At 60.8% G+C, this 17,786-nt stretch overlaps 1 protein-coding gene across 2 annotated transcripts in view; it reads left to right on the forward strand.

Annotated features, from left to right (window-relative positions):
- Nucleotides 1-16,504, forward strand: part of TTC7B (tetratricopeptide repeat domain 7B) — a 270,549-nt gene extending 254,045 nt beyond the window's left edge. For both annotated transcript variants that reach the window (XM_068964694.1, XM_068964695.1), the window contains one exon: nt 15,549-16,504. In XM_068964694.1, the coding sequence (XP_068820795.1) occupies nt 15,549-15,770 (222 nt within the window). In that variant the 3' untranslated portion in view covers nt 15,771-16,504. The remainder of the gene's footprint in view (nt 1-15,548) is intronic.
- Nucleotides 16,505-17,786: the final 1,282 nt, after the last annotated feature.

Consider the following 17,786-nt stretch of genomic DNA (forward strand, 5'->3'; position numbering starts at 1 on the left):
CGTCGGGCCGAGACCACCTCTGCTCTTGGTCCCAGACTCGGGGAGATTCTTCTTTCACCCCCGACCCCCACCCCAAACCCAGTTGGAAGCAGCTTCCTTATTTCCACAGCACCACGGTATCTTCCTCGCTCTCACAGTTGGCTCAGAGGGCGGCTCCTCTGGGGAAGGGAAGGGGAGTTCACGTTGCCCTAACTGGGTTTGCAGAGTGCCTGCTTTGGGGCTTCCCGGGCGGTGCAGGTGGTAAAGAGCCTGCCTGCCAGTGCCGGAGCCGCAAGAGACGCGGGTTCAATCCCTGGGTGGGGAAGATCCCCTGGAGGAGGAAGTGGGCACCCACTGCGGTTTTCCTGCCTGGAGAATCCCATGGACAGAGGAGCCTGGCGGGCTGCAGTCCAGGGGGTCGCAGAGTCAGACACGACTGAGCGCCCCAGCACACACCCGTCTCTGGGTGGGAGGCGACGGCAGTGGCAGAAACGGAGAGCGGGTCTGCTGAAGCGGGTCGGGGGGCATCCAGCGGAGGGCGCGTGTGAGTGGGTGGGGAGGGTACTGGAAATGACCTAGGGGAAGAAGCAGGAATTGAATGGTGTTTATGGCGCCAGCTGCATCTTCACTTCCTTTGGAGCTGTGTCCTTTAGCTGACAGCATTTTCAGCTGGGCATTAGTGTCCTCAGTGGAGCGAAAGGCGTGTTCCCTGGGACTCTGGAACTTCTGCTGGACGCCTGCACGACCCCTGTGTGGCTTGTGGCCTTGTTCTCGCCGCCCACCCACCCCCAGGCATCCTCCCAGCCCCAACGGCCTCATTCAGTGCAGACGTCGTCTCTGCAGACGTTTTCTGGTTGATTATTGGGTCCTTCCTCCCACTGCAGCATTTTCTGGGTGCTGGCCAGGGCTCCGTGGCTTCAGGCCACCCCTGATTTCACTGAGGACTGAAGTCACAGACCCAGAAGCAGCGCAGACCCGGCGCAGGCTCTGAAATGCAAGCCATGCCACCAGGCGTTCCTTTGCAGCAACTTAAGGGAACAAAGATAGGGAGTTCTGCGTTTCTATTTTCTGTGCTGTGCCCTTGTTGTTCAGGCGCTCCGTCGTGTCCGACTCTCTGCGACCCCATGAATCGCAGCACGCCAGGCCTCCCTATCCGTCACCAACTCCCGGAGTTTACCCAGACCCATGTCCATCGAGTCGGTGATGCCATCCAGCCACCTCATCCTCGGTCGTCCCCTTCTCCTCCTGCCCCCAATCCCTCCCAGCATCAGAGTCTTTTATTTCTGTTTTCTGTTTTGTATTCTTAGATGACTCATTATAGGCAGTGTGGTTCAGTGTCTCATTACTAATGATGATCTAAAACTGTTTAAAATCTGACGTACCCTACCCAAACCACTCATTCTTAGCAATTCTGCTCCAGTCTTCCGGGACGGCTTGGCATCTCGCTTCCACCACCTTCCCGCCTCGCTGCGGTCTTGCTCCCTAGCTGGGATTAGGAACTTGGTCCGGACTCGTCTCATTTACCAGGGTCGTCCTGTGCTCGAGGCGCGGCCCCTAGTGCCCTCCTGGCTTCAGGCCTCCCCGGATCTCAGCCCTGCTGCTTCCTTGGCTTCCTGAGCATCTTCCCCCACAGGGGCCGCCTCTGAACTCAGCCGGAGGGCGTGGCGAGGCAGCCCCCGTCTCCTCCCGGGGGCATTTGGGGCCACCTGGGCTGGCAGCCCCAGCCTGTCTGACGCTTAAATTGCCCCCATCTTCCGCTGCTGGTCTCAGAGATGCCCCCTCACTAGTGTTTCTGGACTTTCTCTCTGGGCCGTGTCTTCCCTCGTGTGGTCTGAACCTTCTGACGGTCTGAGCTTCAAACCCTTTAGCCCAAAGGCCTAGGGGGGACCTCCCGCCAGAAGTTCCCGCAGGGTCTGCTTCTGGTTTTTCCTCACCAGTACGAAGGATGAGGGGCCAGAGTGGACGGGTGGCAGAAAGCCTTTGGACCTGGAGCTCCCCAGAGAGTGGAGGGCACTCTGGGGTTTAGAGCGCCCGTGGGATCCCCCCATCTGAGCAGCTCCTTTTACAGAGGGGGACGCGGGGGCAGCCGGGGGTGCAGCGCTGAGTGGCAGCTCCCACCCCCAGGAATCCTGACTCCATCACTTCTGAAGATTTCACGCCCATGGCACTAGTGATAAAGGACCCACCTGCCAGTGCAGGAGACACAAGAGATGTGGGCTTAATCCCTGGTTGGGAAGATCCCCTGGAGGAGGGCATGGCAACCCACTCCAGTATTCTTGCCTGGAGAATCCCAGGGACAGAGGAGCGGGGCGGGCTACAGTCCATGGGGTCACAAAGAGCACGACTGAGCAACTGAGCCCTTTCCTTATCTGTTAAATGGGATCCTAGCACTTGCCTTCCTGAACTGCAGTGGGCGTGAAATGGATCAGCTTTCTAACCTCCTGCACGGTGACCCCTCCTGCACGGTGACCCTCGCCCCAGAGAACTCAGCCCCTTGTTCTGGTGGGAGGAGAGGAGTTTCTCACCACCTTCTAGGGGTTGAAGGGCGTGACCCTGTCTTCGTGTCAAGCAGCATCTGCTGTAGCTGTCTCTTTCCTCTTTTGCTCCCACCTGGGTGAAGCCTCCGTCCCTTCTCCTGCCTCTCACCTCGCCCAGGGACGTCTCCCTGCTCACAGCTGCCCGAGCCCTGGAAATGCCTAGATCCACGCGCTTCAGCTCTGGCTTGGGAGTCTGGGCATGTGCAGGAATGTCTCTGGGTCCATCTTTGGCATCCCTTCTGTTGCCAAGGGGGTCGGGGGTAAGGGATTTTTAGTCCAGGCTTTTGTCTGCCACCCGTCCACTCTGGTGGACACCGATATCCTTGATGTCAGTGAAGAAAAACCAGAGGCAGGACCTGGGGGAAACTTCTAGCAGGATGTCCTCCCTAGGTCCTTGGGCTCATCGCTTAGAAGGAAGGGATGCCACACGCACCAGTGATGAAAGGCCAAGGATCGCCGGGTTTCCAGCCCTCGCGCTCTGGGAAGGTGGAGACTGGGAGCCTGCTCGGGGGCTGGGGCCCGCAGACCCTGCTCGTAGAGGCCTGCTGGCCAGGGAGCCACGCAGGCGCACAGGGCTGAGTGCTGGGTGAGGAGGCTGCCAGGGGCCCCCCGAGGCTTCGGCGGCCAGCTGGGGAGAGACGGGACCCGAGTCTGAGGGCGCCGCCCACCCAGCTAGCCGTCAGGTGTGGGCCTCGGGCTTCAGGAAGCTCCGGGAGCTTTTCTGCTCCACGGCCCCTCTGGCTCGGTTCCCGGGACCCCAGCCCTGCTGCCCACGCCCCGGGTTGCTTGTCCCGGTCGCTCCTGCCGGCTGCTGGCAGTCACGAGGCCCCCTCTCGTCCCGTCTGCACCCTCCCTCTCGTTCCTCAGCGGCTCGGGGTTTACAGAACACCTGTCCCTTAGGCACACCTCTGCAGGTACGGTTTCCTCCCACGCCTTTCAGAATGTCCCCGAGTCATCCGGAAGGCCTGTGCAGCGCCTGCGCCGTGTCAGCGCTGCCTCTAACTGCACCTAGACCCCCGCCGTCTGACAGTGGACGTGGCCTTGGCTCTAGGGAGAAACGCGCTCCGTCCCTTCTCCGTGTCTCCTGGAGACCTGAGTCTCTTGCAGGTGTCAGCCTCCCCGGGGAGGGCAGGGACCCCAGCTGATGATCAGAGGGCCTGTTTCTGCAAGGAAGCTTGGACACACAGCCACTGAGCCTGGGGTCCCGCCTTGCCAGGAGGTCTGTCTTGAAGAGACCCTTGATTGAAATGCCAACTGACGTCCTTTCAGACGAAGTAGAAACTGCCTGCCCGGCCCTGCGGGGAAGCCTGTGGGTACCAGGCTGTGTCCTTCCTCATAAACAGAAGCATGAAGCAGGCCTGTGGTGGAAAGCAGCCCTCCCCTTAGGGACCAGAGTCCCCACAGGTTCCCTCTGATCCCCCATGTTGGGGCCACGGGCATCCGGACAGACGCAGGAGGCTGGAACCAAAGTGCAGCAAGCCGTCCCCGCGGGGATCTCTCAGAACAAACCAGAAGCAAAGCCTGCTTCTTCCTGGAACAAACATGCGTTTTTCCAGGCCTGTCAAAACCAGGCAGGTCAGTAGGTTATAACTGGCTCTCTAATTAGAGCTCCCACACGCTGTTAGATGTCTCTACCTGCCGCCGGGTGTCTCACCCGGAGGGGACGGATCAGCCTCTGCCTCTGGGACGGTTGACGCTGCAAACCCCGTTCCTCCTGCTGACTCTGCCCCCGCCCCCAGCGCCCACCACGGCTACAGCAGGGGGCAGCCCAGCTCACAGGGACTGCCGGCGTTAGGGGGCCAGGCTCAGGAGGCCGGCTGCCCAGGGAGCCTTTGGAGGCTGAAGGGGAGGAGACAGAGGCCCGGGGGCGTTCCAAGGGCATTTCACTGATACCCTCACCTTGCCCGGGGCTTCCCCGGGGGCTCAGCAGTGAAGAACCCACCTGCAGCAGGAGGCACAAGTTCGATCCCCAGGTCAGGAAGATCCCCTGGAGGAGGGCATGGCAACCACTCCAGTGTTCTTGCCTGGAGAGTCCCATGAACAGAGGAGCCTGGGGGGCTATGGTCCATGGGGTCACAAAGAGTCGGACACGACTGAGTGACTTAACGCAAGCTTTGTGGAGTCACATCGCCTGACGAGGGGAAAAAGACAGGCCCCTTCTCCCCTTCCGCCCTCAGCCCTGGAGACAGCAGCATCCTGGGCTAACCCCCCCCAGCCCTGCAGAGACATCCCGTGAACTCGGCCCCGAAGGGGTGTTCACACCGCGGAAGGTGGTGAACGCTGTGAACGGGGCGTTTTCCTTCTGGAGGCCAGTCTGCTGCACACCGTGGCCTGGGGTCAGATGGCTTAGCATGGAGGGAGGCAGGGGACGGGAGCAGGGGGCATCCGCGAGGCAGAGCTCCAAGGGGTGGGCGGGCGTGCTCGTGGAGTGACGCGGTGGGGTCACCTGGCCCCTCTGCGTGGAGACGGCCCGCAGGGGAGGCTCGGGGGGACACACAGCACCATCACAGCTTGGAGATGGGAGCCGAGGTGGTGGGCAGCGCTCGCGTTCTAGCTCTGCCATCCACTGGCCACTCCCGCGACCCTGGACGGCAGTGTGGCCTCTGTCCTGCAGACATGAGTCCCATTCTCATGAGGCCGCCAGGGGCGCTCCCGCCTGGTGGCTGTTAGGATTCTGCCCCTTCCTTTGGCTCCAGGAAGCGGCTACGAGAACCGTCTAAAGTGCGCAGGCCCCCGGGGCCCGGCAAGGTGGATGTTGGGTGTCCCGGGGCCCTGCCTTCTGGGAGACGGGGAGGGCTCCCTTCTCAGCAAAGCCCCCCAGACAGCGAGCAGGGGTCCCCGAGTGGCTGCAGGGGCTGAGAGCAGACCCCCGCTCTTTGGCAGTGCAGCTGGGGGTAGATGCCCCTGCCTGTGAGTGGCCACCCCCGGGACCAGTGCCTTCCCTGAGTCCACGCGCGCGTCCTGTGGCCTGACCACAGGCGCCGTTTGCAGCGGCTGCCCCTGACCCCTCTGACTCCCTCCCTCCATCCAGGTGACCCGTCCAGCCTCAGGGTCCACCGGGGAGCTCCCCACAGGGGCTCGTGGCCTGCAGACTTCACGGCGCTGGCATCGAAGTCCATGGAAGGGCAGCTGCCAGCACCGCAGTCCAGCCCCGAAGGCCACGTCCCTGCCCTTCCCACGGGAACGGGGAGCGTTGAGGAAGTGACGCTGGCTCTTCTCTGGGGCGGTCAGCGTGAGGGCTCGGCCATGTGGGGCGTGGAGGCCAGGCCGTCCGTCCCACGGGCTCTGCAGCCCCGAGGAGCCGAGCCAGCCCCGAGGGCAGGGCAGGGTCCCGCGTCCCAGCAAACGGGCGGCGGGACATTCAGCCCACCCCCGGACCCCCACCCGCCTTCCTGCCCGGACTCTGTGCTGACTCCTCCTGTTATTTGCGGAAAGAGAATTTTCCAGGCTTTATCAATTCCTGTTCTCCCTTCGTCAGAAAGCGTCTTATCACTCCTGTTCCTGTGGAAAAGTGGAAAAATAGTTCATGCCCAGCGCTTGGCGGGGATGCGGCAGCCACTGGCCAAGATGACCGCGTCCCCGGCAGGTAGGGGATCGCCGCCCTCGGGGGGGCCTCAGCTGGTGGCCCCGCGGGACTGCCCGGAAATCCCCGGGCCCTGTGGGTCCATTGTGAGACTCCGACAGAGCCTGCAGGGCCTGGCCTGGAGGTCCCACATGCCCCCCCGCGCCCTCCTTGCCCTGCCGCTCCCAGACATGTGTGCAGGGTGCCCGCCCTCCTCGGGGAGCGGGTGACACCCACGCCCAGCGTCCACCCAGCACCAGCGTGTCCTGACTGCCTTTCGGACGAGCAGCGTTTACCGAGCGCCCACTGGGTCCCAAGGCACACAGGTCCCAGGGGACTGAGACGGGCGTCCCCAGGGTCTCCCAGACTCAGAGAGAGACCCCCTCTCTCTCCCACCCACGCTGGGCCTCGCGGTGGAAAGGGCCACGCCTCCAGGGCCGCTCTCCCGTTTGTGTCCATCTTACTGCTGGAGGGCCCCCCACCCATGAGGGCCTCCCCCTAGGAGGACCCCCGCCAGGCAGCCCTTCCCAGCCCCCTTCCTGGCCCTCCGTGGGCACTCTGCCCTGCTGAAGGCAGGAGAGAGGCTGCCTTGCCGTGTTTTCTGCTTGTTTCTCCAATTAAAGTTTAAGCCCTGAAAGAACAGATATGCACCAGGTATGTAGCTCAGTTCAGTCAGAACAGTCGCTCAGTCGTGTCCGACTCTTTGCAACGCCACGGACTGCAGCACGCCAAGCCTCCCTGTCCATCACCAACTCACGGAGCTAACCCAAACTCATGTCCATCCAGTCGGTGATGCCATCCAGCCATCTCATCCTCTGTCGTCCCCTTCTCCTCCTGCCTTCAATCTTTCCCAGCATCAGAGTCTTTTCAAATGAGTCAGTTCTTCCCATCAGGTGGTCAAAGTATTGGCGTTTCAGCTTCAGCATCAGTCCTTCCAATGAACACCCAGGACTGATCTCCTTTAGGATGGACTGGTTGGATCTCCTTGCAGTCCAAGGGACTCTCAAGAGTCTTCTCCAACACCACAGTTCAAAAGCATCAGTTCTTTGGTGCTCAGCTTTCTTTATAGTCCAACTCTCACATCCATACATGACCACTGGAAAAACCATAGCCTTGACTAGACGGACCTTTGTTGTCAAAGTAATGTCTCTGCTTTTTAATATGTTATCTAGGTTGGTCATAACTTTCCTTCCAAGGAGCAAGCGTCTTTGAATTTCATGGCTGCAGTCACCATCTGCAGTGATTTTGGAGCCCAACAAGAGAAAGTCTGTCACTGTTTCCATTGTTTCCCCGTCTATTTGCCATGAAGTTTTGGGACCGGGTGCCATGATCTTCGTTTTCTGAATGTTGAGCTTTAGGCCAGCTTTCTCACTCTCCTCCTTCATTCTTCGCTGGTATGTAGCTGATGCTCCAAAAACTACTTGTTGGGTGGAAAATGTGACCAAAGCCTCGAATTTCCATCTGCAGAGCACCTCCTCCACCCCTTCATTTGCTAGGTCCGGAAAGAGGCTAGCGAGAAGGTTCTGCCTAAGCTGGACAGTTGGTGGTGGACGGCAGAGCTGGCCTGAGAGGACCTGCTCTCCACCACTGTGATGCTTCCCGGCCCAGGGGAGGCCGGGGCTCCTCGCTGGAAATGACAGGACAGGCTTTTGCTTTCATTGTGTTGGTGATAAATGTTCAGACCCAAGTGTAGTGATGCTTCAAAGGTGTGACCCCCCACCCCGCTGAGGACAAGTTGGGATGGGGGTCTGACGGGGGTTGTCAGGGCTGTTGGGAAGGGGTCCTGGCCCGGGACCACAGGCTGGGGCTGGGGTCTCTGGGGCCCCGCGCCTCGGCTTCTCCAGGAAGCCTGTGAGCTCAGCCGCGCAGTGTGTCTTAGTCACCATGCCAACGCTCGCGACCCCATGGGCTGCAGCCCGCCAGGCGCCTCCGTCCGTGGGATTCTCCAGGGCAGCGTACTGGAGCGGGCTGCCATGTCCTCCTCCAGGGGCTCTTCCTGACCCAGGGATCGAACCCGGGTCTCCTGCACTGCAGGCCAGTTCTTTACCAGCTGAGCCACCAGGGCGGCCCCAGCAATGTGGTGTTCCCGTGTGAACGTCTTCCTGACCACAGAGAACCCCCACTCCGATGGCTGGGACTCTGGGGCCAGGTCTCCCCCGCCATCCCCAGCCCCCCCAGCTGCTGGGGGGAGCCAGCTGGCTTCCTGGGCTGCTGTGTCCCCCGGGGGTCCTGGGGCCTCGGGGGGAGGCCGGGCCTGGGGTGGACCCGGGTGGGGGGGGCACCATCTTCCCAAACACACACGGGCGCGCCTCCCTCGGGGGTGATTAGCACCGACTTTCCACCGCGGGCGCCTCGTGGGGAGCGCTGACTTCCCGGCCGCCCTGAGCTGTTGCTCCTTCTGACTTGTTGTTGGAGAAGGCAGATAAAAATAAAGAAATAAGCCAACCTGGGAGACGTTTAAATAAGTCAGCAGGAGTCTCTTGGCCATTAGAGTGGAAAAGTGAGAGCGTGGGGAGCTGGCGGGGGCGCTGAGGTCCTGCCGGGTGCCATGGTGCTCTCCTGAGGGCTGGTGGAGACTCGAGGTCCTTCTGGCTGGCAACAACAGGGCACACGATTGCAATGGCAGATCGAGGGCAGCGAGTCTGGAGATGGGCCAGGAGGTTAGTGAGAGCTTTCTTGGCCTCAGAGTGAGGAAAACACCCAGCATCCCCATGTCTTCTGGGGACCCCAGGACCACCCCTACCGCCCGCCTTCGCCCCCGCCAGCCCCCCACCGCAGCCTGAGCAGCACAGTCTGCCCCGAGCTGCCTTCTCGAGGATGTCCCTTGATAGCGCGTGGGGCCGGCCAGATCTGACATTGAATTAGGTCGGTGCCCCATGCTGAGCTTTGGCAATGTTGATGTTGGTGTTTCTGAGTGTGAGCTCATTGAATTTATGAGTCCTGTCTCAGGCTGCAGCTGATGGTGAAATCGCCTGCCCACACCCAGGATTTCCCATCACCTGGCCAGCCCAGCCTCTGGGGAGCCCGCCAGCCTCTGGGGGTCCTGCCACCCTCTGGGGGTACCCCCCCGGCTTCTGAGGGTCCCACCATCCTCTGGGGGTCCCGCCACCCTCTGGGGGGTCCCACCTGGCTTCTGAGGGTCCCACCAGCCTCTGGGGGTCCCGTCACCCTCTGGGGGTCCCGCCCAGCTGGCTTCTGAGGGTCCCACCATCCTCTGGGGGTCCCGCCCAGCTTCTGAGGGTCCCACCAGCCTCTGGGGGTCCCGCCACCCTCTGAGGGTCCTGCCACCCTCTGGGGGTCCCACCTGGCTTCTGGGGGTCCTGCCACCCTCTGGGGGTCCCGCCCGGCTTCTGAGGGTCCCACCAGCCTCTGGGGGTCCCACCCGGCTTCTGAGGGTCCCACCATCCTCTGGGGGTCCCGCCACCCTCTGGGGGTCCCGCCCGGCTTCTGAGGGTCCCGCCATCCTCTGGGGGTCCCTCCCGGGCTCTGAGGGTCCCGCCGGCTGCAGTGTGGGACACCCAGACCTCGGGAGGCAGATAGTAATTCAAGCCCCGGGACTTGGGGGTGGAGGCAGCCCTGGGGGTGAAGAGACGCAGCCGCCTCTACGCTGGTTCTCAGGGAGGAAGCCGCCGCCTCCGCATCTTCCTAGCGGAAGTCAGAGAGGCGCTCAGACCTCCCGACGGAGAGGTGGCGTCACGTCTCCTTCGCTCTGGAAACTTCGCACCACGAAGGGCGCGTCCACAGGGCTCGGGACAGCCGGGTTGCAGCGGGGGCTGGCGAGGCTGGCGAGGGCTGCGGGCACCGGTGCGGCGCTTCTGCCGGCAAAGCTTACGGGTGGGAGGGTTGCGGGGAGGCCGCCCGGTGGGGCCAGGCTTACGTCGCAGGGAAGGGAGCTGGGCCCCCCGCCCCCGCCGCACCTCCCTCCTCCGCCTCCCTTATCCGTCTCTCCATCCGTCCCGCAGACGCTCACCGAGGCCCTCGGGGTGCTGGGCCGCGCCGGGTGCCGCACAGGCAGAGGCGAATCGGAGGCTCCCTGATCTGACCGGGCGCCGGCCGGGAGGGCGCAGGGGCGGACAGTCGGCCGCGGGCGCCGACAATCGGCCGCGGGCGCTCGGGAGCCCCTGCCCCGCGGTCGCTCAGAATCACGGCGTTGACCACGGGACGGTTCAGCGAAGGCGTCCGTCACTGAGCCCTCGCAGGCCTCATGCAGGCCTCGCTGCCCTCCCGTGTCTCGGTCCTTGTCCCCATGTTTCAGGCAGAGCCCCTGGGACCCGAGCAAGCTGCCCCTAGTCCGTGGTGGAGCTGAGCTCGCGGGGAGCCGGGGGCCCGTGCTCCGACGTGCCTTCGCCCTCTCGCTCCACAGGCTCCACTGCCCCTGGTGGGTCCCCCCAGCTCAGGAGCCCCCAGCAGCGGTGCCGCAGGGCGGGTGTCCCGATCAGGGACCCAGTGCACCCCCAAGCGAAGCGCTGGCTTGGCACTTGGGCAGAGCCCCGCGGTGATGTCTAAAGTCTCCAAGAGGCAGGACTTCTTCCCTGGGGGCCTGTCGTTAGAACTGCGCTTGCTTCCAACGCAGGGGGCACCGTTGCGATCCCTGGTCGGGGGACAAAGATCCCACAGGCCTCGAGGTGCAGCCAAAAAAAAGGAAAAATAAGTACATTTTTTTAATTAAAAAAAAAAATCTCCAAGGGGCTTTTGTCCTGGGCGTGGACAGAGACGCTCTCCAGAGCCAGGGCCCCTGCACGGCGCCCCGGCAAGCAGCCAGGGGCGCCAGGGGCTCCATCCCTGGGCAGCAGTCTCCACACGCACATAAAAGCCGTGAGTGAGGAAGACACTGATTGTCCTCAAACCTGCCAAGTGCCTTTTGTCTCCTTTGAAAGAACAGGTTTAATTTAATCCCTCACTTCCAGTGTGGTGCCTCACCAAGGTCTTCTTTGTACAAAACACCTGATTATAATAATTGCAAGCTTAGTAAGCTGTGTTCATTTGCGTCTGAAGAGAGGGACTGAGAGTCGCCTCCTCCGGGGCTCCTGTCTACTCGGGAGGCCGGCCCCAGTGGGCCCTCATCTCCGGTGGCCCCGGAATCGGCAGGGCTGGCAGAGGCCCAGGCCGTTTGCACGCCTTCCCTCAGATGAGTGCGGGCCTAGCGGTGGGGCTGCAGCAACCACGTCTCAGCTCCGCCACTTTACCCCAGCAGAGGCGTCTCGGGCAGGAGCCGGCCTTGTGGCCCCGACGTGCAGACAGTAGAGGTGAAGTGCAGTCTTGCTGGTGGCTGAGGCAGAGCCCAGTGCCAGGCACACAGCTCAGTCACGCTGGGGTTGTCACCGTGCCCCCAGCTTTGAGGGCGGGATGGCTTCTTGCCCACATCTGTGTCCCCAGTGCGTGGCTGGGGTTTGCGCACTCAGTGAGTTTGTGTGGGAGCAGGGGGGAGGGCTTGCTTGTTAAGGTAATGAAATACGTCAGTCATCAAACTCTCTGTCTCCTGCTGGGCTGAGGGCTGGAGGCGGGACCTAAATGCCACTGCGTCAGTCAGTCAGTTCAGTCGCTCAGTCGTGTCTCTCTGCGACCCCATGGACCACAGCACGCCAGGCCTCCCTGTCCATCACCAACTCCCGGAGTTCACTCAAACTCATGTCCATTGAGTCCGTGATGCCATCCAACCATCTCATCCTCCGTCGTCCCCTTCTCCTCCTGCCTTCAATCTTTCCCAGCATCAGGGTGTTTTCAGATGAGTCAGTTCTTTGCATTAGGTGGCCAAAGTATTGGAAGTTTCAGCTTTAGCATCAGTCCTTCCAGTGAACACCCAAGACTGATTTCCTTTATTATTGACTGGTTGGATCTCCTTGCAGTCCAAGGGACTCAAGAGTCTTCCCCAGCACCACAGTTCAAAAGCATCAGTTCTTCGGTGCTCAGCTTGCTTTATGGTCCAACTCTCACATGCATACATGACTACTGGAGAAGCTATAGCTTTGACTAGACGGACCTTTGTTAGCAAAGTAATGTGTCTGCTTTTTTAATATGCCACTGGGTAGAGCTGCCTAAGGGCTTCCCAGGGAGCGCCAGTGGTAAAGAACCCGCCTGCCGGCGCAGAAGCCACGAGAGATGTGGGTTCGATCCCTGGGTCAGAAAGATCCCCTGGAGGAGGGCCTGGCAAGCCACTGCAGCATCCTTGGCTGGAGAATCCCAGGACAAAGGGCCTGGCAAGCCACTGCAGCATCCTTGCCTGGAGAATACCATGGACAAAGGAGCCTGGCAGGCTACAGTCCATGGGGTTGCAAAGAGTCAGACAGGACTGAAGTGACTTAGTGCGCACGCACACACACACGCACGCACAGTGCTGCCTAAGGGGATGGTGTGGCCTGGACTTTGGGATTGTCAAGGCTTCAGGCAGATGGACTAGAGCTCCAGCAAGAGGGCCGGATGGGACTGACCAAGGTTGGGGAGGTGGAGATGGGGTGGGCGCTGCGTCCTGCAGAAATACCTGGGCTGATGGATCAGCCTGGATGAGCCAAGAGGCCTGTTCTGGGAGAAAGCGGAGCCTGGCTGGGGGTGAGCACAGCAGAGTGCCAGCCTCAGAGGTGAGGCCTTGATCTTCGGAGGAGAGAGGAAGCGGGACCTGAAGAATGAAGGGGGCATCAGGGAACGGGCATATGGAAGCCCCTCACAATGCAGAGGGGCTCCGGAGGCACACCGGTCCCGACGGCCAGACGTGTCCAGGTGCCAGCCCACCTCTGGCCAGCCTGCCAGCAACGCTGGCTCCTGGCACTGACTCAGCCCCCGGCCGGAGCTTGCTCTGGTTGCCCTCACTCTGCCTGATTTCTGAGCCACCCTTGGCTCACTGGGGGACTGGGGAGAGGCCGATGTTTCATTCTCTTGCCAAGCATGAGCTGGCAGCCCCTGGCAAGTCTGTGATGCCTCCCCACGCTGCCCCAGCTTTCGGAATTAATTCCACTAAACAGATTGCTCAGGAAGCTTCAAGGTCATCTGGAAATGGGAGCCTGTTCTTACATTAGAAATATAAGTCCAGGGATGGGCTGGAAATTCCCAAGCCGGTAAGAAGCCTAGAGAATCACAAGGCCCTTAGCTGGCCAGCCCTGAGGACAGCAGGTCAGATTAGCCCACGGCTGGTTCCTGCAGGCATTTTGGGAGGGGTGCCCTTGCCCCTGCCCTGTGCCCCTGGAGCCCCCAAGGTCCAGCAGCTGCCACTTTCGAAACAAAATTCTCGGCTAGGGGGCTGGTGTCCTTGCCCGCACTCCAGCAGGGTGGGGTCAGAGCGCTGCTGCTGGGAGCAGTCACCTCCAGGCCCCGCTGGACCAAGGTCCCGGTGCTCCTGAGTCTCAGCTCGCAGATCTGCTTTCTGACTAACAGGACCCCCAGGCCTTCAGCATCTGCAGCCACCCTGAGCCTCAAGATGACCGCCAGCCTGTGGCCCCCAGAGAGAGGCAAGCAGCCCCCCGGTCATTGAGCGAATACGCAGGGTGCTCCCGAACAGCATAGAGACAGGAGAAAGGCTGTGCCCTGGAGGGGAGTCACCCATCACAGCTGCAGGAAGGAGGGGCTGGGAGGGACCCACTGGAGGGACCCTGAGCACAGGGCACCCTTCTGCTCAGATGGAGCTGGGCTGGTGCCCGGGGGCCGGTCTCTAAAGTGCCAGCGGCGGCGGCAAGCGCAGAAAGGCTGAGGTGGGAGGACGGGAGCGGGCCTCAGGCCGGCCGCCCAGCCCCACCCTCCTGGGCCCTGTGACCTCGGGCGAGACCCTGGGCCTTTCTGAGCCTGTCTGCTCAGGCATGTACGACCTCTGCGACCCCACGGCCGTAGCCCACCAGGCTCCTCAGTCGGGATTCTCCGGGCAAGAATACTGGAATTGGTAGCCTTTCCCTTCTCCGGGGGTCTTTTCAACCCAGGGCTCAAACCCAGGTCTCCCGCATTGTAGGCGGACTCTTTACTGTCTTGAGTCCCCAGGGAGGCCCCTGTGACTTCATTAGATATGATGATGTTACTAAGAAACCAAACACACGCTATTCTCCTTGCAGTTTTCCCCTCCGAGAGGGGGCCTGACCCTGGGCTTGCCATCCTCTGCCCGGGGAGGACAGCCTCCCCCCGCCCGAGCCCTCCTGCTCCTCCTCCTCACTCAGGAACCTGCCCCGCCAGGACCGAGGCATTCTCGTTGCTGAGGCTGTGGGTGTCCCAGCCATCACCTTCTGACCACAGGCTCCCGGGTCAGCCTCATTGCCCCGAGTCAGGTGCTCAGAGGGGCCGACGGCTCTGGGCGGTCAGGGTGCTCTCTGGTCCTGAGAACTACCCAGGCCACAGCCCTCGGGGCCTGGCCGCTGCCTGCCGAGGGCGCCCCTACCCACTCCAGGAGCTCATCTCAGAGGCGGGAGCCCCCTGGAGTGTGGGCTCAGGGTGCTGGCGGCTGTAGCTCGGCCGCAGCCAACCCTCGGGCAGCACAGCCCGGCTCTGCCCTTGGCCCCTGCTGAGGTGCAGCCTTGAGGAAACCGGGGCGGCCTCAGCCCCGCCACACGCGGGGCTTGGAGAAAACGTGCAGGCCTGAGGTCTGCAGGCCCGGAGGCCAGGTCGCGTTCTGGGCAGGAAGACGAGGCTTTGTAAAGGTGTCAGCTTCTCCCTGTTCTGAGAGCGATCGCGCACAGCCAGGGGGGCTCACAGTGACCCTGAGGCTCGTCCGAAGTAGCGCAGGCCAGGATGGCCGGTAACACCCGGAAAGCGGACAGCAGCGAGGAGGGCTCCGCACCCCCACCCGCGCCCCATTCAGCCCCGAGACGCAATGAGGCCTCCCCGATGGCCTGGTGCCAACGCGAAGGTCGGGGCTGTTGTTCAGTCGCTTGAGACTTGGAAGCCTGGGGGTCTCCCCGCGAGGGAATCCTTGAGTAAATGAGAGTCTGTCAGGTGAAATACACACACACCAGTTGTGGAGACCCACAACCTGGAAACACAATTAGGATGGGATATCTGGGGACCAACACGCACGCTCTGATTAAAACTGAAGTGACAGCCGTGGGGGGCGCCGAGCCCGGAGGGGACAGTGAGACCGGGGTGCGGCCAGGGTGGGGGCTGTGGGCAACCGACCTTTCTGTTCTGTTTGTTGTGACTTTTCTTGAGGTTAAGAAAAGTAAAAGGCGGCAAACGCCCCTCTGTCCGGCGGGTGTCGGCCGTGACCCATGCGTCAGCAGACAGGCCGTGGCCGTTCCGCGTGGTGCATTCTGGGTGGACCTTTTGAAATGACATTTTTTGTTGCCGTTCACAAATGGCGGAATGCCGGTGACTTCGTACGGTGCATGGTTTGAGTGATCCTTCTGGCTCCCACCCTGAGCGCAGGAAGAACTTGAACTTCCACTGTGCCCGGCCCGGTGGAGACACCTGCCTGCCTCCGAGGAACATGCCGAAGCTCAGGGACAGCTCGGAGTCCCGAGCGTCGTCTCTCTGACTGTCTGTCTGTCTGTCTGCCTCTGCAGGCCCTGATCCTCCACCAGCTGGGCCGCTACAGTCTGGCCGAGAAGATCCTGCGGGACGCGGTGCAGGTGAACTCCACGGCCCACGAGGTCTGGAACGGCCTGGGCGAGGTCCTGCAGGCTCAGGGCAACGACGCGGCGGCCACCGAGTGCTTCCTGACGGCCCTGGAGCTGGAGGCCAGCAGCCCCGCGGTGCCCTTCACCGTCATCCCCCGCGCGCTCTGAGCCGCCCCGCCCTGCCCTTCCCGTCACCCCCCGCGCCGTGCCCTTCCCGTCATGCCCCGCGCACTCTGAGCGGCCCGGCCTCCCCGCCGCTCGGGCACACGGCCGCCTGCTGCGCGAGGCCCCGGAAGCGTGTGCGACCGACCGCCGTGGACTCAGCCAGGCGACCCCCAGTCACCGCCCTCCACGTGCATTTCTGTTGCCGCTCCCGCCAGCTCAATGATAGTTCTCAAACCTACTGACGTGGTTCAAATAGATTACGTGCCATATTTTGTTAGTTGACATCCGAGTTTTAAGTAACATGATTATGGAATTAATCCGCAAATGTAGAAGAATGTATTCAAAGTTAAAATTCAGTGGCAGAGCAGATTATTTTTATCAGAGCTGTAAAGAAAACTATTCTCTCCCCCCCATCACCACTCCTGCTCTATCCTTGGCCCGGAAACCAAATGTGAATTCTCTGTTTCCCACCTCAGTAACTAGTCCAAGCCAGGACACCAGCTGACAATTTCTTGGTTTTGTTGTCAATAATTGTACCATGTGATAAATTACTGTCCTCACTTAGAACAAAGCCTGAGTCCAAGAATATTTATATTTTGCCAATATATGCCTGTTACAAGAGAAGGAAATATGAGTTATTTAAGTTTAACTTTTTTATGTGAATTCAGAGTTTATTTATCGATGGAAATATGTACAAAGAAGCTTCAAATGGAATATTTACCGACATTCCTTAAACATTACAGACACTTGGCTAAATGGAAAGATGATGTTAATAATAAAATGATTTTTAAATGGACCCACAGCTTGTGTTTTTTCATGAAAACCCGCAGACCACAGAGAGCCTAAGACTCAGTTCATAGAATAGGGAGCTTTTGGTGTCTGGGGGCTGCCCTGGACGGGTCAGCCCTTGGAATGAGGAGGTCTGGCCCTCATGTTAGTGGGGCAGTTCTCCTTTCCTGTGTTGCCTGAAATTGGAGCTTGTGGCTCAGGCCTGGCCAGTCACCATCTAGCTGTTCCCTTCAGCAGACGGTCAGGAGTGAGCATGTGGCCTGAAGTGGTCCAGTTAGGAAGGGAGCTGCAAGGAAAGGCTGTCCCTCTCCCACTGGACTTGAACCTGAGTCGTGAGGCTGTAACAACAGCAGCCCTCTTGCCACCATGAGGAGAGGGCGTATGAGGGGGTTGGAGCAGAACGTGAAGCTGAAGGCTCCACCCAACAGATTGGACAGTAAAGAGTAGACATCGAGAACCGGAGAGAAGTTGAGAAGGCCTCCCTAATCCCCCAGAGCTGATTGGCTGAGCATCAGTGTGGTGGCCCCACATTGCCAGGAGCACCCTGAAGCCTTGAGAGCCCCTGCCTAAGCTGGGCATGACCTCCCTGACTCCCTGAGCAGGCTGGTGAGGGTGCAGCTGATGTCTGGGGAGAGACTGCAGGCAAAAGCTCCCTGTGGGCAGGGCAGGTAGGCATCCCAATCTCAGCACTGCCACAGCAGGCAGCCTCCCATGGGTGGTCATGGAACTTGCAGTGTGAGGCACTGGGTAGCCCTGGCTAGAGGGTGAGCACCCAGCCTGAGATCCTGTGCAGAACTGTGGTGGCAGACCCCCCCCCCCAACTCAGGACTGAGAAGGCAGGAGACCAGGCCCACCACCCGAGGATAACGGTCCACTTTCCATACCAGCCACTCTCTCCCAGGCCAGCTCCGTGCCAGGACTTAACCTTGGAAAATCCTGTGCACACCAGACCGTGCTGATGGCTCCTGTCTGCCTGTCCGGCATCGTCCCCTCCAGAGCATCCCTCCTCTCAGGAGAGCCCAGTCTCCATCCACATGGCTCCAGGGTGAACTCGAAGGTCCAGTCTTTTCATCCAGAACCACAGAGCCTTATAATTTAGTGATGGTAAGATGGGCTCAATAAAGGACAGAAATGGTATGGACCTGACAGAAGCAGAAGATATTAAGAAGAGGTGGCAAGAATACACAGAAGAACTGTACAAACAAGATCTTCACGACCCAGATAATCACG

The sequence above is a fragment of the Capricornis sumatraensis genome, chromosome 2 (assembly GCF_032405125.1).
Source record: "Capricornis sumatraensis isolate serow.1 chromosome 2, serow.2, whole genome shotgun sequence".
Classification (NCBI taxonomy): domain Eukaryota; kingdom Metazoa; phylum Chordata; class Mammalia; order Artiodactyla; family Bovidae; genus Capricornis; species Capricornis sumatraensis.